This window comes from Vipera berus (assembly GCF_964194415.1).
Source record: "Vipera berus genome assembly, chromosome: 1".
Classification (NCBI taxonomy): domain Eukaryota; kingdom Metazoa; phylum Chordata; class Lepidosauria; order Squamata; family Viperidae; genus Vipera; species Vipera berus.
The window spans coordinates 338,436,298-338,460,831 of NC_138202.1; the positions used below are offsets into that span (position 1 = coordinate 338,436,298).

Genomic DNA, 24,534 nt, shown 5'->3' on the forward strand with positions numbered 1-24,534 from the left:
GCAGCTACTCATTTAACAACTGTAGCAAGAAAGGTAGCAAAATGGGGAAATTCACTTAATGCATGTCCCGCTTAGCAACAGAAATTTTGGGCTCAATTGTGATCCTAAATTGAAGACTGCCTGTATCTTTAATTTCAACAACCCAGGTTCTTTGGGATTTCCTACAGCAAGGGTTTTGCCATAATTCTAGAGATAGAGAGACAAATGCATTGAGTTCATTCACACAACACGGTTACTGAATTTGCCCGTACTGTGAGTTTGCACAATATAGCGCTGTCTGTCTAATAACCTGATCACAAAACTTCCCTCCCCATTCCAGCCAAGCGTAGCATGTCAAGCGAGCACAGCCACCACTAAAATTTCTTTCAAGCCCGTTGTGCAGACATCCCTTTGAGAATGCGCTCTGTACATGCTCGGGACCTCCTCCTTGCTCTGGACACGGAAGATCCTCCCATCGAGTTTGGATCCCAACGACCCGTGGGGCAGAGTGGGAAGAGCCGTTGCGAGGGCGCCGATCCCTCTTCCGGCCCTCCGCCGGTGCTTTTCCACAGGGGCGTGACAGCGGGTGCAGCTTCTCCAACTCCAGCTTTCTGCCTGGCTGCGCGGCGGCTCAACCTGCAGCCGCTGCAGCAGCCCTGCGCCACCGGGAGGGTGCCATCAGTTTGGGGCCTCGGCTCCGGGGTGGGTCGGCAGCCCCTCTCCAGCCGCTTAAGGAGACCTCTCCCCTCCCCGCGTGTTGGCGGCGGAGCCTTTAAAGGAAGGGGGGGGGGCGGCGGCGGTGCGAGCAGCAGCGGCTCCTCTAGCGCTGAGCGGGAGCCTCAGTCAGGCCGGAGATCGAGACGCAGCTTGTCCGCTGGAGACGGCGCGCGAGCGGCCAGGAGAGACGAACGGAGAGGCGCTGCGCTGGACAGCATAAGAGGCGATGGCGACCGACCCGCCGCCGCCGCCGCGCCCAGGTGAGCTTTTGCGGCGCAGCTTTTGGTTCCCTCGCACGTGCCCCGTCTCCGCCTGGCGGAGCTGCAGCTCGGTAGCCGAGGCGTTGCCGAAAGGGCGGGTGGCGGCGACGGCGAGACGTTCCCGAGCACGTGCAGAGGGCTCTGGGTCTGGAGCGGCGCGCGGGAAGGGAGTCTTTCCCCGCGAGAGTTTGGCGGCCCTGGGGATTCTTCACCCTCCGCGCCAAAGCTGGGGCAGGCAGGGCGCCTGGTCGGCGGTCTGCGAAAGTGGCGTGCCCTACTTCGAGTAGTTGCAGCCTTGGTCGCGCTCCGTCTCTCTCGAATCCCTCTGGATTCCACCGCGGCTCTTGTTCTCGGCCTCTAAATGCGAGGACTCTGAACATGTGTGGAGTGCTTTTCTGCCCTTGTGGCAGGAAGACGCTGTTCCTCTGTTGCTTACTCCTGTATCCTGTATCTCGGTCTATTCAGCAGACTGCGCCACCCGCTTCAAATTCAAATGACAAAGTGAAAAACCTTTCAAATTTCTTGGGGGTCTGAGTAAAAGCCCGCTGCTTTCGTAGGCATTGTCCTGGCACTTCATCCTGCGGGATCACGATGGTGGAAACCTGGATCTTACTCCCCTATCACTTTCCCGGGTGCAATTCTTGCTCAGGCTGGGCTTCCTTCAGAGGGAAGTTGAGGGAGGTTGATAGCTTTTTCTGACACTGGAATTTATTAATAGGCAGGTTAAGCAGAACAGAATGCATTTTATAACTTTGCCAGGGAACTGGCAAATCCAATGTCCCTTTATCACAGCTTTCCAGAGAGAAAATAGCACCACTCTGAATGGATAGTGCTGTCAAGTCTTGGGGATGAGACCTGGATGTTTTTAGCTGGGACAGAAAGGCTCTCCATTGCGGTCTTTTGTATGGCAGTGGAGAGAAGAATCGTGAGCAATCTGACAATTAGCCAGGAAGAAAGAAAAGAAACAATTTTTGCTCGAACTATTACGGCAATCCCCAACAATATTTAATAATAATAATTCTATGGCCAAGTTTCCAGTTTTGTAACACCTGTATGACATGTGTCTCTACTAACCTCCATCTGCTTTTGCTAGTGTTTGGCTGCAAGTTTAAATGGTAAAATAAGCACTTTGTTCTCCAGGGTATGTGTGTTCAGTTTCAGATTACTGGGAAAGGAAGGCAAGAGGAAACCACATACAAACATGGGCTGCCAAAGAGAATGAGGTTCCCTCCCCCCCACCCCCCCACCCCGAAATTTGTTGATTTTTTTCCCTTGTTCAGGCATCTTTTGAATGTATATGCTGGTGTTTCCCAGGCCCTTCAGCATAATTGTTTTATGTAGAAATGCAAATGTAGTGAGGCCAGTTGCCCCTTTCCAGGAGAATATATTGCATGCTGTTTACCAGGAGGTGTGTTCAGGATTGACAGAAATATACAGAGAACCAGGTCTTTCTGCTTTGCCAACTGGGATTTCATTGCATGATGCCCAGCTTTGCCATGACAACTCTGATTCTGTAACATGCTCATTTCCCTCCAGGTACCTTCTACAATGTTCCATCTATTTTGTGGCTCTGCTTTGGTTCCTTTTGAATTTGGAAATGTTCAGATGAGATAGAATGGAGCCCAAACTGACTGGCTTCTAAGGGTCTTCATCTCCTGATGCCTGATGCAAAAATGAATGGGGTTGCCTTTACAACTAATGTTTCATTATTTTCTCTCACTTCCTAAGCATTAGAATTTTTAAAAGTGGTGCCACTTCTGGTTTTGCTGTTCCTTAAATGCCACATGAAAAGTTAAGGCAGACCTATGTGATATATATTGCTTTTTTTGCAAGCTAAAAACAGCGTAGTAGAATATAGGTGTTTCCGAAATGGGAATCCACAATAGCTGAAAGCTCTTTGGTTTTCTTTTCAAAAAGCACCACCTGACCCTTGGATGCTTTGGGCAAACCTTGGCAAAAGTTATCACTTAAGTTAACTAAGCTGACTTTCGTTTCTTTGCCCTGTGACAGGCTGGGTTCACTTCCCTATCTTCTGGTGGGCATTTCATTCCAAAGGCAGGCAAGTTTCTGATTACTAATTGATTGTCCATTTGTAGTAATTAAAGTGACCTGACCTGCAAGAAAGATTTTTGCAAACTAAAGCTCCGAAATACAGAAAGTCCTCAACTTACAACCGCTCATTTAGTGGCTGCTCGAAGTTACAACAGCACTGGAAAAACTTGTTGTCAGCTGCGAAGTCGTGTCCGACTCATCGCGACCCTATGGACAACGTTCCTCCAGGCCTTCCTGTCCTCTACCGTCTTCTGGAGTCCATTTAAGCTCACGCCTACTGCTTCAGTGACTCCATCCAGCCACCTCATTCTCTGTCGTCCCTTTCTTCTCTTGCCCTCAACCTTTCCCAGCATTAGGCTCTTCTCCAGTGAGTCCTTCCTTCTCATTAGGTGGCCATAGTATTTGAATTTCAACTTCAGGATCTGGACTTCTAAAGAGCAGTCAGGGTTGATCTCCTCTAGGACTGACCGGTTTGATTGCCTTGCAGTCCAAGGGACTCGCAGGAGTCTTCTCCAGCACCATAGTTCAAAGGCCTCAACTCTTTGGCGGTCAGCCTTTCTTATGGTCCAACTTTCACTGCCATACATTGCAACTGGGAAGACCATAGCCTTAACTGTACGCACTTTTGTTGGCAGGGTGATGTCTCTGCTTTTTAGTGTGCTGACTTACTTACTTACGACCATTTTTCACTCTTACCACCAATGCAGCATCCCCATGGTCATGGGATCAAAATTCAGATGCTTGGCAACTGATTCACCTTATGATGGTTGCACTGTCTCGCGTCATGTGGTTATCTTTTCTGACTTTCTGACAAGCAAAGTCAATGGGGAGAAGCCAGATTCACTTAACCCTGTTACTAGCTTAATAATGGCAGTGATTCACTCAGCATCTGTGACAAGAAAGATCATAAAATGGGGCAAAACTCACTTAACAACTGTCTCACTTAGCAACAGAAATATGGGCTCAGTTGTGGTCATACATTGAGGGCTACCTGTAATAGTTTGGATGTTTCAGTCTCTCTAGTTCAACAGTCTATGATTTTCGGAAGATTGCATCTCAGCTGTAGCCCCCTACTTCTACCCTGGAACTGGGAAACTGAGGCAGCAAATAAATGGCCCAGATACACAAAGAATTCTGTAGTGAGCAACTGAATAAGAGCACTGGGCTTACATTTAAAGCAGGAGGCATGTGAATATAAGAAAAGTGCTTGTATTTGGCATTAATGGTGTGGGGACCTCATTATAAGAAAGCTGGCTTTTCTTTCTCTTTTAATCAGTCTGTCTCCACCCCTGGTTATGGCTTTCCTTTTAGGACATTGCTGTAGGAGCTAAAACGGAAGACACTTCCTTCCAATAAGTGACAATGCTGTAGAAGGGTGTTCATGTGTGACATCATCCAGGCACTGGCAATAAGGGGCAATTAAAGTTCCTTATGCCTTCAGTGTTGTAGCAAAAATCCTTAATATGTTAGAGGCTAAAATTCTCACTGGCTCAAGGTTGACTCAGCCTTCCATCCTTCTGAGGTCGGTAAAATGAGGACCCAGATTGTTGGGGGCAATATGCTGACTCTGTAAACTGCTTAGAGAGGGCTGTAAAGCACTCTGAAGCTGTATATAAGTCTAAGTGCCATTACTAAAGCTGGCTGTTTGACTTGTAAAACAATAAACAGAAAGATGTTAGCCAAGGTAGCTTTCCTACTGCCATTTTATGAATCATTCTTTTTTTAAAAAAAATCTGCCTTAAAGATACTTTTACTCCCTTTTCTGGACTAGATCATATAGCTGTCTTAACATCTGTTTCAAAGCAAAGTCCCGGTTTTATTCAGAAAATGCTAAGGAGATGAACTCCAAGAGTTTGCACAATTTCTGATGGATTTTCTTGGTTTCTTGCTGAGGACTTCAGAAAAGTTCAGGAGAGTCTTTATATAATGGGTTTTGCTTTGACCTCGCAGAACAGGAAAAACAACTTGAGCTTTTAATTTTTCTTGGAGAAACAGGAAGGCAGAATCTGCCTGGTCTTGAAGGATGTCTGGCATCCACCACTGGGATGGTTCCAATTGGAGGCAAGGGTTTGATTTTTTTCCCCCCACTTCATATGGACAGAGGTGACCTCTTCCTTTTTCCATAACTGGCTGCCACTAATATTGATTGCTGAAATCTTTGAGGAGAGGTGCAAGGCATAGTGCTGAGTATATCATTTGGATGGGCAATGATTCAATTGTACACTGCACCAGGAAATACACTGGCTAGAAAATAAAAATTAAAACATGACTTCGATATGGTTGCCTTGAAAACTCATGAATATGTCCCTGAAGTTATCTGGGGTCAAATTCTAGTTAAAAGGACTCTTTAGCTATGTATGCATATCTGCAGCTGAAAAAATTAATCACTGTGGCTAGGAATTTAGAATACTGAGATACTTTCTCCCCTCATGTTCATAATAGCCCATGGGAATCTGCTCCAGAATGTTTGCAATAGTCAGGTGTCGGAGGCATGACTTTCTCAAACATCCTGAAAATTATAGTGCTCTAAAATATATTCTAAAATGTTCTGCACTTTCAGGAAACTGCAGCAAAATTCTTGTGGCTTCTACTCCAGCTGCTACTTAAGAATAAATTCTGGGCTTATTTAGCATTTCCCCTCATCAAGTTAGAGGAAGATGCGTATATGTTTCATTTCTTTTTCTTCCAGCATGGGAGAATTTAAAGCTAAATATTGTACTACTGGTAATCCAAGTACCAGTATCAGTTTGTCACACATTGCCTTAACAGAGACAATCTGCTTATTGTTATGCTTGATGTGTGAATCAGATCTTTCCAGTTTATAAACTTGGATCCATAGCACAACAGTCATGTTTCTATGAGCTGTAAAGTATGACTTAATATGAGCTTTATTTAAAACATCTACCTAGCATATATCCCCTGTGTCAGATTTAGCAGTGTTCCTGATTGGTGAGAGATATTTTATATCAGGGGTGTCAAACTCAATTTCATTGAGGGCCGCATCAGCATTGTGGTTGCCCTCAGGGGGCCGGGTGGGTGTGGCCTGGGTGGGCATGGCCTACTGGGTGGGTGTGACTAGAGTGCGTATGGCCTACTGGGTGGGCATGGCCAGCTGTACATCATTCGCATCAAGGATGCCTATGGGGACCTGGGCAGGAGTGGGACAGATCTGGGGGTCTCTGGTAGAAGGAGAGTCTCTGGGCCAGGGCCAAGGCAGTGGGGGCTGTTCCCTCACTCTTTCCAGGATGGCTTCGCGGGCCACATGAAACCACGGGCCGGATCTGCCCCCCCCTGCCTTGTGTTTGACTTGTCTGTTTTAGATCATAGTCATTTAATTGTTTTAATTTGCTTTATTGATATTATTTTTCCTTTAATGATTTTGTATGCTGCCCAGATTCTCAGTGTTTGAGTTGGGTGGATATATAAATGTTCTAAATAAGTAAACGTGATCTAACAAATTTTGGCTAGCCGTGGTTTGTTAGCCTCTTTCCTTTTTTTGTAGACATCTCTACAACTTGCTTTTTGTTGCTTCTCCTCCTGCATGATTATATTTTTTTAAATCTCACAGTTGTCCAAGGTTTCACAAACACATGAAAGAGGTAGGAAAACACTAGTTTTTTCTAGTCTGTTTTTGGAATAAAGCTCCTATTGCACTTCAGTGGGAGTGAGAGCTGAAATAGAAGCATGAAAAAGATAAGATACCACTGTGGGAACAACACTACAATCAATTAGTCCTGAACCCTTATTTTCTTATTTTCCTAGTGACATAGGCTCTTTAAGTGTAACTTAGGCATTAGTGCAAATTTACATGATATGGAAATGTTGTTTAAAGTAAGCTAAACTGCATTAAGCTTTGGTTAGTTTGGCTGGGTATTTCTGGATAAACAAATACATCTGGTCTATTCATATGTTATGCCCATCAATCATATTATGGCTTAATGTGATGGTCTGGATTATATGCTTAGACAATGGCTTGAGTCCCATAAACATGACAATCTATATCTATTTAAGCTTAGTGTAGCTTGTTATGTGCACTCAGCCATTCTCTGGGCATGCACAACCATATTAACTAGCTTGATCCATGGATAGGGTTTAGACAGATGAACAATATAAATTACCTCATTGGGCAAACCCAATCCAACCTGTGAAATGCTAGCCTTTATGGTTAAAGCCATCATGTGTTAGTCCAATGTGTGAACCCAGTTAATAATGGGAAAATCCTTTGCTGCTGAAACTCCAATGAGATTGAAACCCTCGTCTTTTGGAAGGGAGTGACATGAAGGCTGGGTTGGAGCAGAGTAGTGTTAGGGAGCCGGGTGTGCTATCTCCAAGGCTGTTATTAACAGCAAGCAACAAAATGGATCAGCCTAAGCAGCTTTAATTGAATCAGGGAAATTAACTCGTGGTATGACAGCTATCTGGCTTAATTGTTGAAGATCAGGTGTGAACCTCTGAAAATGTATTCATTTTTAGTTAAAAAAGACAGAACTATACTGCATTAAAAAAACAAACAAACCTTGAAGCAGAGCAGCTGTTTGTGGGGAAATTATGGGTTTCCCGAGCAATGTCCTTTTTTGCAATCTCATCTTCAGGCTGTGAATGTGGGTTGGCATCTGAAGGAGAGAACTTCATTATTAGCAATTTTGGGAAGGGGCATCTTCCCTAATAAAGGGCCAGCATTGTGGTTATAGCACTGGAGAGGATGAAGCATCCCATGTATAAATTTCCCCTCATTCCCATTATTTTTTGAAAAGGAAGCAAGTAAGAGAAGAAATAACTAGATATGAACTTGGGAGAATAGCCTTGGTCTTCTAAGGTATTTCTAAGCATTTTGTTTTTCCTAAAGGACGAAGATTAGCTTCTCCCAAGGGCTTCTGCCTTGTATTTGTCTGTTTTGGAAGAAAATCCAAAGAAAAAGAAACATATCTCTTTGGACACATATGTAGTTTTTTCATCTGTTTTTTCTTGTGGAGTAAAATTGTTTGGTAGAAAGTCCCAGCTGATAGCATTGCTAATACATGGATAGTGAGCGGCTATGGCTTTTCACTATATGTGGCTCAATAAAACATAGATAAGCCCAAACTGATTTGATACACATGAGAGAATTTGTGGAGAAGCAACCCTAAGGAGTTTCTTTACTGACGGGATCAGACTTCTGGGCTGGATCAGCACAAATATTTATCTTAATGAAGCTAACTTGTTGCATTTGTATATTAGTTTTATAGAGCCTGTTTGGCCCAAACCTAGCAAACTACATGGTGACTTAATGCAATCTATAAAAACTCATGAAGACTTGGGATCATACTAGACTAAGCTAAAATGAGGTTGGATGGTTGGTAATCCAATGTCAAGGTTCCGATAGACAAGACCAAACAAATCAGAACTCTGAGGCTTGAAACTTCCTCAAAGAACATAGTATCGGCATGGTCAAAAATGAAACCAAGTCTGAAGTCCCCTCCAAAATGAAACAATATTACAAAGTTGAACTTCCCATTCCAATGCCATGCAATTAGCTACGTTCCCCAATAGGATAGCTTGGCAGGCTTTCTAACCAAATGGTCACACCCCCACCTAACTGCCAGAAATAATCTTGGTTCCCACAGAACAGCAAAATGTTTAGACTAGTGAAAATCCTCCACACCCCCTCCCATTCTTGTGGCAACCTAGAACGAGCAAAATGGCAGCCAGGTTCATTCTGGAGTTGACATCCAATTTATATTGGGAAGTCAATTATTTACTATGGTGTGAATTAGGTATAATGTGGATTATAGGTCTGGTTCTTCATGTTATGGGAACCTAACACTGTTTTATTGACCTGGGCTTATGAATGATATCTGAAAAGAAAAAGAGCAGTGCTAGAGGTTTCAAAGCATAATGTCCCCTTCCCCCACAAAAAAAAAATGGATAAAGGCTGGTTGGATGATCTTTAATTTTGATTCTGGAGAGACTGACAACACTTGGACTTTCCATGGGGCAGGATACAGAGGCAAAGCAAAAGGCAACAGGAATATTTTAGGTACTTGCTGGAAATGTAGTTTCTCTAGGAAGGTATAGAGTTGTTACCTGTAGATTGCAGTTCAGTGTTGGTAGATATGTGTACTCTTAATGCAGATGAATCATATTTTTTTAGATTTTGCTGTTGAATTATAATAAGTATTTCTGGGACAGAAGTTATATATACTACTGTCAAATACAGATTGTGTTTACTCAACTTGCTGAGCTGTTATTTGTTTATTATGACTAAATCACAATTAGCTGGATTTATACATTGTGTTAGGGACGCGGTGGCTCAGTGGGTTAGGACGCTGAGCTTGTCGATCAGAAGGTCGGCAGTTTGGCGGGTCAAATCCCGAGTGCCGCGTAGCAGAGTGAGCGCCTGTTACTCGTCCCAGCTTCTGCCCACCTAGCAGTTCGAAAGCACGTAAAAATGCAAGTAGAAAAATAGGGACCACTGCGGTGGGAAGGTAACAGCGTTCCGTGCGCCTTTGGCGTCTAGTCATGCCGGCCACATGACCACGGAGACGTCCTCGGACAAACGCTGGCTCTTCGGCTATGAAACGGAGATGAGCACCGGCCCCTAGAGTCGGAAACGACTAGCACGCATGTGCGGGGGAACCTTTACCTTTACCTTATACATTGTGTTAAACTATAAACCATGATTCATAAATTATAATAGCAGATTTGCACAACATAGCCAAAATCCAAGAAGCCACATTGTGCTCTGGGGTATGCCATACAATAGAACACAGGTGTGAGAATTCAGAAAATTATTTCTAAACAAGTTAAAGAGGCCAACCCCCAGAGGTTGGGTTGTTTTTTTTGCCCCAGGTACCCTTTTATTTATTTGGCCTTCCAACTTGCCCTAGCCCAGGGGCAAGTTGAAATCGAGTTGAAGTCCACGAGTCATAAAAGAGCCAAGGTTGCCTACCCCTGCCCTAGCCATTCTGGGAAGTTTACATATGGTTAAAAACATAAACACAAAGGAATAAAAAACCAAACACACCAATATCCAATACAGAAAATTGAGTCCAACTACGGCATTCACATTCAACTCATTATCATTTCTAGACAGGATCATCCAACACTTTGGAAAATGCCTGCGCAAAAACAGGATTGCTCATTTAATCTGTCAAACTTTAATACGGCTATATCAAGTTTTCAGGCCCTTATGACAGGCCATCTGACTCTCAGGTAGGATCCTGTTCCACAAGGGAGGCTCTGTGATAGAAGCATCTGAAACATGACCATTATATTTAGACACATAGGATAAACAGACATATTGTAGATGGGCAGTCTTGCACACAACTGCATGGAGGTCTTCCAGCTTGATGACTCATGTTTTGAATTACACCAGGTAGCCTATAAGAAAGCCAGGGCAGCTTGTAATGTTGCAGATAACTTGATTATCTACCATCAAGCTATCATTGATTCCTAACCACACAGATTTTCTCCATGATGATCTGTCCTAACCAGATCTTTCAGAACTTCAAACATGCACTCATCATTCCTGTAACTGATTCTATCCATCTTATCCCACAGTGCACTCATAAATATCTGAACAACTGCATTTTCAACCAATTGCAGCTCCCAAGTGGTCTTCAAGCAATTCTGTGTGTAGTGTATTGCACTAGTGCAAATGGGAGGTGATCAAGGCATAAGCAACCATGAGCAGGGTCTCTTGATTCAGGAAGAGGCATAGTTTGCATACAAGATGGATTTGTGAAGTGGACCTGCTGTCCATGGCTGCTATCTGCAGGACCCATGGAGGTCTGCTGGGGTGTGTCTGTGTGCAATCACATCCAGAACAAAGATGGAGATTACCCAGAACCAGTGAACCTCAAAACCCACAATCACTTAGTGTTGCTCAATTAAACTGAAGCTTGATCTTTCTTGTCCAGTTCCTCACAGTGCTGGATTTTACCTCTCTTCCCTTCTTCCTGTTGTCAGTTACTGATGAATTTGATTGTTTCACACTTGATTTGGGTTCTCTTTGCTTTTCTTCCATTTTTGGTTATTGTTAGATTTAGAGCAACATATCTATGAGCTGTAGTTTGTGTGGCTTCTGTGAATGATACACAGTTGAAAATACATGCAAATGTTACGCAGATTTGCAAAGTAACATGTGAACCTTAAGAGCAGACAGGAGCTGAAGTGAGGCAATGCTGTATTTTTCAGAGGCAGGAGAGACTTCCCCATTCTCAGATACCTTCTGTAAGACTACTTGAGAACAGCATCTGGGTAAATTAACCTCAACCCTTTCAGAAGAACCTTGTCCCTGGAGTGAACTGGTTGAACAGAAGCTCATTCATAACAATCCTTTTTTGATAGATTGGATGGCTTAATAGGGAAATTGCACATTTAGCCAAAGATATTAATCACACAGCAAGGCATTTAACATCTACATTTTAAGCAGTATCCCTGCAAGAGATGCAAAATTTGAGCTGAACAAACACATACAGAGATTTCTATCCTAGCCAGGGAGGCCAGAGGTACTTATCCACATTTTTTGTCTGTTGCTCACTTTTGTAAGCATTACCTGTCACTTGTTCTGCTGATGTTCTTGTCAGGTTGTCTCTTCCAACATCGGCCAAAATTCAGAATGACTATGCAAGGTTGGCTTTGGGTCAAGAATAGAAAAATGGGTGAACACCTTAGCCACTGATGTCTGTAAAAAAACCAATGAAAAAAATACGGCAAGGGATGTAGATGATTGTAAGCACAGATAATATTTCACTTCTCCCCACTACAAAAAGGGAGTCCTGTTTTCAAATATCCAGTGCCTTCTAACAAGAGCAAAAAACAACAACAACCCTCTTCCTTCCTTGGTGAATGGCTCCAAAGCTGCTGGGAGAGTCACCCTGACTCTATGGTTGGGCTCTGATTTTGGCCCCTGTGGCCTTTAAGGAGGGAGGGGCAGAACAAGAGTTGCACTGGCTGCTTCACTGAGTGGTGAGTGAGCAGTTTCCATGACAACAAAGGCTACTCTGAGATCTTCACAAGCCAGCCTTGCTTACTTTGGGGGTGGGGGGAAGAGGAGGAAAAGGAGAGATTCAGCATTTTTCTGAAAAGTTGCCCTTTTTCTCTCTGAATCATAAAGAGCAGGGTCTAACCAGTGGTTAAATGGAGGCAATGTGAAGGAATTTGAACCTTTTTGTGTCTCCAGACAACTTTATTTGTGAAGGTAGGCAGTAATGGTCTCTCAGCTGAGCTTACCTCAGAAAGTGTTAGGAGAGTGAAATGTAGAGGGAGGTGGACTCTGTCTATCACCATTTGATCTCTGAAGGAGACAAACCCCAAGGGAAAAAAATGACTTTGATTTTGGTTCCCTCCTTTCCTCCAGGAACACCTAGGGAAAAGAGTGTTTACAGCAGACTTTTTTTTTTAAAGAAAGTAGACAAACTTGATATAATCACTTAGAGAAGCAGAATGCAGAACCGTCCACTTGAGTGCTTTAGAGCAGGGCTTTTCAACCTTTTCACCCATTCTACCATTTTTAGGATATGGCAACATCTGAGTACCACCTAGCAAGGTGTCAAAAACTTGACCCAAAAAAAAGGAAAAAAGTGATGAAGTACAGGTAGTCCTCAACTTACAACAGTTTGCTTAGTGACTGTTCGAAGTTACAATGGGGCTGAAAAAGTACCCTCCAAACCACAGCTGAGCAAGACACCTGCCTGCCTGCCCGGCGACGCTCTTCCTCTTGTCCAAGGTTTTCATTGTTGTGAGCATTTCTGTTGAGGATTGGCATCTGCTGGGTGGTTGCAGCAGGTTTTGGTCACTTCACATGACCCTGGGACACTCTGACCATCATAAATATGAATCAGTTGCCAAGCATCTGAATGTAAATCTCAAGACCCTGGAGATGCTGCAACATTCCAGCTGATCGGTGCTTCTTTTGGGCTCAGCAGAAGCACCGGGATCAGCACCGAGCTCCAGCTGGAGCCTGGTGCTGATCCTGGCACTTCCACTGAGCCCTGACAGCCCCAAAGAAGCGTTGATCCTGGTGCTTCTACTGAGCCCTGACAGCCCTGCAGCTCCAGCCATCTCTTGCTCAGGCTTGTGCGGTGCTGCCACTGGTTCAGCTCATTCCCCTCCCTTGCTACCACTTTTCTAGGATGGTCGCGTACCACCTGCCAGGTGCCAATGTACCACAGGTGGTACCCGTGCCACTGGTTGAAAAGCCCTGCTTTAGAACATAGAATATCATCAGAGTTGGAAGGGACTTTGGAGATCTTCTAGTCCAATCCCATGCTCTAGCAAGAGGCCCTATACCAGGGTCCTCAACCATGGCAAATTTAAGACTTGTGGACTTCAACTCCCTGAAAGCTGGCTGAGGAATTCTGGGAGTTGAAGTCCACAAGTCTTAAAGTTGTCAAGGTTAAGGATCCCTGCCCTATACCATTTCAGACAGGTGGCTGGCCAGTCTCTTCTTCAAAGCCTCCAGTGGTGGAGCACCTACAACCTCTGAAGGCAAGCTGTTCCATTGATTCATTGTTCTCACTGTCAAGGAAATTGTTCTCATTGTCAGAAAAATCTTTATCTATGGATGTCCTGCATTACAGAGCAGATGATCTGTAACTTCCCCCTCCCAAATGTTTTGGATTCTGCTAGTTAGCAATGTAGCCTTTTGAATTAAATGGGGAATAATGTTGAGAGGAAAGTGCTGAAATTAAAGTTGAGTTAATCAGGGACTTGGAAGTGACTAAATGATTATTTATGCACATTCAAATGGCTGACATATTTAATTCAGAGTATTCCTTTTATTTTTCTAGGGAGTTGGGGTAAATTTGAAAGATGTATACTGCTTGTGATGCATCTTCTGTCCTGTTGTCACCTCTAGGTAAACAGCATTCACAAGGTTTTTTACATACATTTCTTTTTAAAAATGCCAGGTTCTGATAAAAAAAGTGAGAAATGAAGTTTTTCCCCCCAAAAAAAATGTCTCCAGTGTTTGGAGAATTTTCTTTGTCCCTGTGTTTTATGTCAAATAAAATTTGCAAGTTTTTTAAAAGGTGTAAAATGTAAATAATTAGGTAACAAGGAAGAAGTATCTCCATTTAAACTTAAAGGGGCAAATTTAGCCTATCTCCAATTTTGGCCGAGCTCTTGGCCAAATCATCTAGAAGCTTTCTTATTTTCTATGCTATGGATGGTTATATTAATAAGCCACTAAGATGGCTTTATTTAGTTTCCTTCAATGTGGTGGTGAAAATGGATGTGATGTTAAAATGTGTTTTGTGATGGAGGGAATCCTTGGCTCTCTGTGGTCCAAGCTGTAACTCATCTGGTATGGATGTTCTGAGTTTTCAGAAGGCACAGAAAGATGATTGTCACTATAAATAGAATGCAAAATTTAACAGGAAAAGTAGAATCAATATTGTACAGTTGAATGATCTGCAGCTTGATTGGCTTTGATGATGAAGTGTCTCTGTTCTTTCTCTATCCAGATTATGTAAAAACAGACTGTCCAAAAAGCAAAGAAGGAGAAAAAGGGGTGGAGGAGGATAGCTGGGACTTTACAGGAAAGAAAAGAGGATTGGCCTGAAAAATTCAAGGAGAGGAGTAATTTTGTTAACTGAGGTTCTTTTGCCCTGACTGCCTTGTAAAATTGGATTTTTGCCATTAAATATCTGTTAAATATCCAAATTACTGTGCTTTCTGCTCTCTGCAGCAACAGGGGAGAAGCATATCTTTCTGTGGTAGTTGCCCGCTCAGACCTAATATTGTACACAATCCTTTTGTACCATGCTGCTGTAGCTATAAGCCAAAAGGACTGCTGTGTTTCTTTTTGCTACCATAGCATCCAGAGTTTGATAGGTGAAACCCTGCAGCTGCCCTTGTTTTCATCGATTATTGGTTTCTTGGCTTTGACACAAGTTGTGATGTTTAAACAGCATATGCTACATAAGCTTGATTCTCCAGGAGACTGGGAGAGAGAGAATGAGAATGATTGAGAATAGTCCTGGAAAAATAAATATTTTTCAGGGCGTTAGAAAGTTTTGTTGTCATAGCTTAATGCCGGTTGAATTTGGCTTCTGCCTGGGTTACTTGCAGTCCTTATTGGCACAAATGCTTAATGAGACTCTTGACTGCAAATAGGACTTGAACTTTTCAAAGTATGTGCAGTGACCTTCTTTTCTAATACAGACTAATTTATATCTCTTACGAAAACTGTCTGTGCTTTGGAGTTGCAAAAGAGTTCATGAAAGAAAGATGTGGTACCTTCTGTAAAGGGAAGGTGGGCTTAGCCCATCTTGTTTGCCATTCATTTCAGAGAAGCTTCAGCTAAGAATTCCAAAGCTCGTCCCCAGAAGGATTGCTCCCTATCTAACTCTTTGCTTTGCAACAATGCAAATGTTCCCCTTAGTTATGGGCAATAGAGTTTCTATTTTCTTTGGTTTATGGCTGTGGCTACCTTATGGCAGAGTACCAATGATAATATTTTTTTAAAGTGCTGTCTCACGTTTCTGATCTTCATTAAGCTTTTTTTAATTCTTTGGCCAGAGGCAAAATATTTTACTCCAGATAGGTCGGGACAAATTGTGTAGCACAGTAGGAAAACTCTAACCTGAGGAAATGTCTGTATGGCAGATGAGAGGTGCAAATGACTTATGAAACTTTTGCTAATGGAGATCCCATTCCATATTATATTTGAGGACCATATGAGTGGAAAGGTCTGTAGATGACGTGAATGATTGCCAATTTCTTTTCATAGATATGTTTGAACTCTCCAGAAAATAGTATTTTCTCACTGGAAATTGGAACTTCCTTTGCAATTCAGTCTTGTTGATTCCCCTCCACACATTATTAATTGCTCTTTTGAACCTGTATTTCTGCAGTTCCCACCCAAAATTATCATTGGCTTATTTCCTATATGACTCCAGCATTCAGTTTGCTGACAATCTGTTGAGGCTCATATTTAGGAAGTTAGTGATGCTGTTTCACTTTCTAAACCCTCCAGTTCCTATTTCACTGACTTTGGGATCTTCAGTGGCTGCAGACTCTAATCTATATTTAAATTTACTGGTGATGGCTCTGCTCCCTGTCTTTGTAGAATTGGGTAAAGGCTTTATACTTTCTTTATTGTTTGTCTTCTATGTTTTGTTTACTATTCTGTACATTTCTGATGTTCTTGTGCGTGGATCAGGTATTGATTCAAAGTCACAAACTCAAAGCAACAGATAGACTCAACTCATCATATAGTATGTTAGAATCAGATCAAATTAGATGGAGTAGTTCGAACCTTAATCATTTGGGGGAATGTAGGCCATTAATGTAAGTCATCCTTGGCTTTATTAGTTTCTGATTAGCTTGTTATATGAGCTTAGCAATTGTGTGTGTGTGGGGGGGGGGTTACATCTTGATTTAAGTATCAATGAGTTATATGAATCCAGGTAGCAGCTTCTGGAGTAGTGAATCCTCTGCTTATGTAGAATAAATATATACTGTAGCTACATATCTGAGAGTTTAGTCTTTTTATTAGCCATTGCTTTATCTTGCCCTAGCCTTGCTACTCATCCTCTTGATATACATGGCACCTACTTCAGTGGTAGTTCGGTTTGCTTCACTCCTTACTCTGATTGGACTGATGGGATAGACATTTCTCTGAAATGGTCTAAGGACTCCTGCTTTAGCAGGGGGATGGACTAGAAGACCTCCAAGGTCCCTTCCAATTCTATTACTCTGTTATATTCTGGACCAGCTCTGGAGTTTGAGCTGAAAAGTTTGTGTACTTGGCCATCTCCATAGAAGAACCAGATCTGTGTGCAGTTGATTGGCAGTAATCAGCCTTTGGATCAACCAGGCTACCTTGCCTTATAAACTTGTTACAGAACATACTTTGTTTTCTTATGATGATAGTGTGTCAGACCATAATGTGTTCATTGTACTTCTTTGTGAGTATGCGATGTAATCTTATCTTGCATTAGACTGTTTTATCTGCACTAAGTATTTTCTACTCCAACTAGCTTCTGGCAAAGGAAAGTTTTCTTGTTTTGCTAAAATGGCTTTGATTTTTCTCTCTCAAAAGGCAGGATCCAGGTAGAATTCATTCCTCTCAGCAAAAGGATAAAGGCTATATACCTGTCTGTACCCAATCACAACACAAACAGCTTTTTTCTGCCTTATCCCCATGTTACTTTCATGTAATCTTCAGCTCATGAGGTGAGATGCTTTTAAGTTATCTCTAGCTGTACTAATGTTAAAGTAATATTTCCCCCCTTACCTCAAGTAACATAAGCAGCTTCAAGATGCATCCAATCAAATCACTTGACTTAGAAGGAAACTCAGATGACTGGCAGTGATGAAGCAGAATTTTATAAGCAGGATAAGGATCAGCAAAATGGGACAGCAAATGTCATGCTAATAAATGTTTCTGCCAACCAAAGTATGGGTAGATAGCACTAATGTTCTTTTGGGAATGACCTATCAGTTCCCTTATAGCAGAGGTCCCTAACCGTTTGGGCACCAGGGACCGGTTACGTGGATAGGGGTTTTTCCACGGACCGGAGGGGGTGTGGTTTTGTGTGCTGCCTGCATCCTGTGGATGGGGTTTTCCTTGTTTGTGCGGACCAGTTGCTGGCACGCCATGGCCTGGTACTGGTCCACGGACCGGGGGTTGGGGACCCCTGCCTTATAGAATCAGTGGGAGATGAAAGCAATGATGGATTTCCCATAGCTGCAGCTTATTTGTTTATTCTGAAGAGCTGAAGGGCTAGGATGGGTTCACTGAGTTCCCCATCTTGCCCCTCTTTCTTTTCCAAAGTTTAACTTTGTTGTTTCTGTTAACAGCGTATTGTTCCACATTGTTTGGTGTATTCTGAATTGCCCAGAATGGTTTGTAGTCAAACAGCATCAAGTCATTCAATCCATCAAATAGTCTCTCACTGTAGACCAACTGAGCTTTCAGATTTATAGGTAAAGGTAAAGGTAAAGGTTTCCCCGCACATGCGTGCTAGTTGTTTCCGACTCTAGGGGCCAGTGCTCATCTCCGTTTCAAAGCCGAAGAGCCAGCGCTTGTCTGAGGACGTCTCCGTGGTCATGTGGCTGGCATGACTAGACGCCAAAGGCGCACGGAGTGCTGTTACCTTCCCACCGTAGTGGTCCCTATTTTTCTACTTGCATTTTTTACGTGCTTTTGAACTGCTAGCTTGGCAGAAGCTGGGACGAGTAACAGGCGCTCACTCTGCTACGCGGCACTCGGGATTCGACTCGCCAAACTGCCGACCTTCTGATCGACAAGCTCAGCGTCTTAACCCACTGAGCCACCGCGTCCCTCTTCAGATTTATAGTAAACCTTTAATACGTGAGTTGGTGAAGAGGAACGGCTGAAAATGTTGACTTTCTGGATCTTGCAAGGTTTGGACTGCAGTGACTGGGCAGAAACCCTTGTAAGGCTGTTGGTTGAGGAGTTCTGATCTTTGGCTTAATTGTCAGGTATTAATAAAGCACAACTCAGTTTTCTTACTCCTTTTTGTTTGCTACCCCCTCTCCTCTTCCTCTCTGAAATTGTAGCAAAGTTGCATGCACGCTTCCCAAATTAGTGTCTGATATCACCCTGGAACCTGGCATGCTGTGGAACGCAGCTAGCTGGCTTGCGTCAGCAGAAGCTCATTGGCATTCTCTCTGGTGCTTTCCTTCTCATCAGCATGCGCAGCAAGTCTCTGCTTGGGTTATTTTTAGCCTTCCAAGTTTTAGCCGAATTAAGATTCTTCATTTTCTCCTACCTCTATGGTTGTGCTTACAAGTCTAGTACATGAAGATTATATGCTTGGTAATAAGGTCTGCGAAATGACCTTTAGTTAGGCTCACGTAGGCTGAAATCAACTTGAAATGTCAGTTCATTGCTTTGGAATGAATTCTTGATCATGTGCAGAGTGCATTTCTCCTCATAACTGCGGAATTTGATGGAAGAATAACTACTCCCTTCCTTTTTAGAAACTATGCCTTGATTGAATGCTGTTTTCTTATGCAAAAAAGAAAAAGGTTATGATGCTAAATCACTCTGCATGGAAAAAAGGGACGCTTGTCTGAGAGATATAAACTGTAGCGTGGTGAGGTTTGTTCTTTTTATCCGTTCTAAAAAATGAAACATTGGACAGAAAATAAGTAATGGGATTTGCAGTTCTGTCGGTCCATCTAGCTGCCTGCCTGCCTGCTCATCTCTCTGGGTGTCAGCAAGATAATGCTCCCAAAACTGAACAAAACAGGACCAAATTTGGTATGGTAAAGAAACCAGCCAAAAAAAAAAGATTTAAAAAATTTAAAAAGGGCTGGGTCTAGTTATGGGCTGCACACACAAAAAAACACCATTGAAGTGTTGTTGACGGCTCCATTCTAAGCCCCTGCTCCATCATGCTCACAGGACCCAAGAGGAGAACATCTTCCCAGTGCACAGATACACAGATGCACCATAAGAGAAACAGCAGGCTCATTTACAACACATTAATTTGTTACTCAGAAGAAAGTACAGGTGCCTCCTTTGGTTACTTCTGGTAAGGGGAGTGGAAAGAATTCAAGAAGACGTGTTCTGCATGCTTTTCCTAGCCCGTTTATTCTTGCCAATTCAATGGAATGCTGGAACGTAATTATTAAATAGGCTTAGGGTTTTATCTTTTCTCTCTGCTAGTGTACATTTTTGAAATCTGATCAGACGAGAAAAAAAATTCTCGTTTGGGGAGGGAAAGGAGAAGTTTGCAAAAGAAAGATCATGTTTGATAAGGCATAAGGTTAAGCCAGGGCCTTCAGAGGAAAACATTCCCCTCCCCCGCCACCCAAAAAATCCTCCAATGTTCCTATGGAGAGGCCTTTGGGCAGCGGCTTGGAATGATGGTGATGAGAACATTTTAAGCTCCCTCCTTAGAGGGAGACCCAGAATAGCACATATGCAGTCCTTCCCCATGTTTTTCACCTACACAGTAAACCTATAGCTGCTGGTAGTAAGTTGGTTGGAAAAAACTCGAGAAACTATGTTCTGCATGATTTCCTTAACTTGTTAGTGTAATGAAACTTCAGTATTGCTTCAGGAAATAAACATAAAGCCCACATCAAACTGCCCTTAGTTTATTATCTGCACTGTAGGTTCAGTCTAATTGAGAATTGGTGACTACATGGCTCTTTTGGGGGGGGGTGTTTCTAATTCCATCTTTATTATTTTTATAGATAATTCAGGGTGGCGAACACACCTAATACCTAATACGTCGTCTTCCTCCTAGTTTCCTCACAACAACAGCCCTTTGAAGTGAGTTGGGCTGAGAGAGAGTGACTGGCCCAAAGTCACCTAGATGGCTTTCAAGCCAAAGTTTGTGGAAGTGGGATGGTAAATTTCAAGGTGTATGATTATTTTTGATAGGAAAATACATACTTGCTTCATACGGTAGATCTTTGTCCAGTTAAAACCTGCAAGGCTCTTGAAATAAATAAAGTGCATGTAGGTTAACAACGGTGTTTCTTTCAGTTACTCATCCATTGCTTCCAATAAATGTGCCATTTTAATGCAAATTAGTCCAAACCAAAGACACTGTCTCACGTATGATATGCTGTCCCCCCACCTTGTTATTAAGAATCTTACCAACACAATAACCACCCTTTCCCTGCTTTGATAACTTTTTTCATTGCCTTGAAATTGTACTTGTTCCACATCACTAATCTGCCTATTTTTCCCCCAAGTATCAAATGCTTTGTATGGTGTCCAGAGGAAATAATGGAAGGATTACAGGAATAATATTTTTCAAAGGTTTTTGGATAGGCTTTTATTTCAGAGTCTTTTAGCTAGCTATCTGGTTATAATGGCAGGGCTAGAAACAGGCAAATCTTGTGACCCTCTTTTTGTCTCTAGAAATAATTCTGCGGGGGCTTCTGAGAGTGCAGCTGACGTGAATGATTCTTGTTCCTCTGTTTGGGTGTGAATAGGCTTCTTGTTTTGTCATTTGTCGGTTTTGTCTGAGGCTCGACATTTAGCATCCTGCAGGATCCTGTAGAAGCAAACAGGAAGCCTGAGAAGGCAGCAACTCATTAAAGCAATCTAACTGAGCTTCTGCAAACATTTGAATATGTGGAACAGGAGGTGTTAGTGTGCCATTTGGTTAAGGCTAAGCCAAATGGCAACCCCCACTCAAGAGATGGTTTTGAACAGCATGCTTGCAAAGTTGCAATCATATTATCATAGAGCTGGATGAAATGGAGGTCTTTTAGTCCAACACACTGCCCATAGCAATAATTCTCAGACCATCCCAGACAAATGGCTGTTTGCTTAAAAACCACCAGTGATGGAGCATCCACAACTCTAGGAGGGACATTATTCCATTGCTTAATAACTCTCATCAGAAAATACTTCCTTATTATGAGATTTGGGTCCCTTAATCTCAAAATAAGCGAGAGCTTCTGATCAGAGAAAAATTCCTTGTGTGTCCAATCACACTTGGCAAATAAAGCTATTCTATTCTGTTCTGTTCTATTCTATTCTATTCTATTCTATTCTATTCTATTCTATTCTATTCTATTCTATTCTATTCTATTCTATTCTATTCTATTCTATTCTACTCTACTCTACTCTACTCTACTCTACTCTACTCTACTCTACTCTACTCCACTCCACTCCACTCCACTCCACTCCACTCCACTCCACTCCACTCCACTCCACTCCACTCCACTCCACTCAACACCCACTGGTTCTTGTCTTCACTATGACAAATCTACATCCTCTTCCCTGTGATAGCCCTTCAATTATTAGAAAACTGCTACTGTGTCTTCTCTTGGCCTTCACTTATTTTGACTGAACATAATTCCTTTAATTATTCTTAAGATGGCCATTGCCGTCTTTATTGCTTTTCTCTGCATTCTTTCCAGTTGCTCAGCATCCTTCTTGTACTGTGAGGATCAAAGCTGGGCCCTGTATTCCTGGTGCAGTCTGATCAATACAGTGTAGAGTGGTGGAGCTGTCATTTTCTGTGATCTCACCATTATACCTTTGTTGATGTAGCCCAAGACTGCACTGTTTATTTTTAGCAGTTGTAGCACACTGCTGGTTCAAGCTTAAGCTGTGGTCTACCAGGCCACTCATATCCTTCTCAAAGGTATTGCCTACCTACATTATACTTGTGTATCTGGTTTTTCATACTGAAATGCAGAACCTTTCATTTCTCACCTTTTAACTGCATTTGGTTGGATAGGGCCCAATATTCAAGTCTATAAAGATCCTTTATAGAAAAGCTTCTCTTCTGGGGTGTTAATAATTCTGCCCCCCTCCAGCTTTGCGACGTTTGCAGATTTATTGAACATCCTTTCTATCCCTTTGTCTAAGTCATTTATAAAGAATTGAAGAGAAGAGGGCCCAGGACAGTATCCTAAATTTCCCATTGCATTTCCCCCTCCATGTAGAGATATATCTATTAAGGATTGCTAGCTTGAGAGAAAATCCTACTTCTTTGTTGCTTGCAGTAACCTTCTCGCTTCCCAGAAGATTCTAGGAATATGCACTTTATACCAATAAATGAATTAAAATCCAGCATGTTGTAGGATCCTAGCCACTTTCATATCTTCTGTGGACCAGGCTATTATATAGTATATCTAATGGTAGTTGATGCACCCGACAATTTACCACAACTTTTTTTGAGGTAACTTCCCCATCTTACATTTGGTTCTTGTAGATGTTGTCATATTTACTCCAAACAGAATGTGCTGGCTTTATGCATTTATTATTTTTCCTCTACTATTTCCCAGGCTGCGGAATTCTAGGAGTTGATGTCTAGTTGCTGAGGTTGAGAAACACCACTGTATTCTGGTTTACAGTTTGAGGAAACAGCAGTATTTCATTGAGTCCAACTGTATGGCTAATGCCTGTTTTACAAATAGAGGAAGCCATGCTATAAAACCTACTGGGAAAGCTTTGTTGTTCTTGTAGGTAGCAGGTGAAGGAGAAAGCCTGACTTTGGGCTCAGTCAACCCAAGAGTGAATGCTACTCTTGTTCTGCCATTCAAAAAGTTGAAGGGGTTTGAAGTTTTCTTTCTCACATTCTAGTTTATTGAAGTCAGTAAAATGTTTTGAAAGGAGAGGCAAGGTACTTCTGGAAAGGAACAGAGAGATTGTTTCTTCTTGCCCAAATGAGAAAAGGCAGGTGTATTTTAAGAAATGATCCTTTCAGTGGGAAGGTTATTCCTGATTGCAGAATAATCTTCCCAATAATCTTCTGGAGCCCACTGCATTGCAGTGCTGTGCTGAAGGGGCACTTATTCTAATCCCTGAGAAATCGTGGATATGAGCAAGGAACTAATAATTTAATTTAATTTTAATTTATTAATATTTGTATACCGCCCTTCTCCCGAAGGACTCAGGGCGGTGTACAGGGCAAGAATAAAACACAAAGCTACAAAAATTAAAAAGTAATTAAATACATGCCCAACAATAAATACATTAATAAAACCCCAATAAAGTGATAGTAAAAACCCCACCAATCCCCCCTCAGGCCAGGCCGGCTTGTTCGAACAGGTATGTTTTCAGATCGCGGCGAAAGGAGCGAAGATCGGGCGCCGTCCGGAGCTCAACCGGTAACTGGTTCCATAGCTCCGGGGCGCCCACAGAGAAAGATCTCCCCCTGGGGGCCACCAATCTACATTCTCTGACCGGTGGCACCCTGAGGAGGCCCTCTCTGTGGGAACGCACAGGGCGGAGGGAAGTTGACGCCGGCAGCAGGTGTTCCCTGAGGTACTCCGGACCCCGGAGTAATAGTCTGGAGATGGGCAAGATTTATCCCTGGAGTCAAAAAATGGAGGATTGTGGACTTGATCTGTGGAATGCAGTCCTTCATCTTGTGGGTTAGTGTGTGAATCACCCTGGGAAAAATTCTAGAATTGGTTAGAGCCATGGTGGCACAGTGGTTAGAATGTGGCATTGCAGGCTGACTTTGCTCATTGCCAGGTGTTCGATCCTGACTGGCTCAAGGTTGAATCAGTCACCCATCCTTCCAAGGTTAGTAAAATGAAGACTAGATTGTTGGGGGCAATAAGTTGACTCTGTAAGCTGCTTAGAAAGTGCTGTGAAACACTATCAACTGATATATAAGTCTAAGTGCTATTGCTATTATCAGGTAGTTTGTGAGTAGCTACCAAAGCATACTTAAATTGTTAGGAGCCAGCTTGAGTTTATCAAAAATAAATCATATCAGCTTAACATGATTTTAATAGGTAATGGCTTGTCCTATCATAAAAACATTCTGTTCTCTGTATCCCATTTTCAGCAGTGCATGAAAAATATTTGAATGGTACAGGTTGTACCTAAGCCATGTGTTATTCAGCTATTGTATAAATGACTTTATAAAGGAGATGCTTATGTTAACTACAGGGTGCATGCAAGGGCAGATAACCTAATAGCATACTGAATTAAGATTCAGAATGACCTTGACAGGTTACACACTGGGACACAACCAGAGTTAGTTAAAGGTACTGTGTTTTCTAAATAAAAGAAATTGGTACTCTCTTATTTCAATTTCAGGAGTAATTGGATTGATTCTTGTGATGATTGTTATTATTT

The 24,534-nt window shown here is 42.5% G+C and overlaps 1 protein-coding gene across 1 annotated transcript in view; it reads left to right on the forward strand.

The window, feature by feature from the left end:
- Window positions 1-888: 888 nt before the first annotated feature.
- PITPNM3 (PITPNM family member 3) overlaps window positions 889-24,534 on the forward strand; it is a 151,192-nt gene continuing 127,546 nt past the window's right edge. Inside the window, exon 1 of the mRNA XM_081346743.1 lies at window positions 889-956. Coding sequence (XP_081202869.1) covers window positions 923-956 — 34 coding nt within the window. The 5' untranslated portion in view covers window positions 889-922. The remainder of the gene's footprint in view (window positions 957-24,534) is intronic.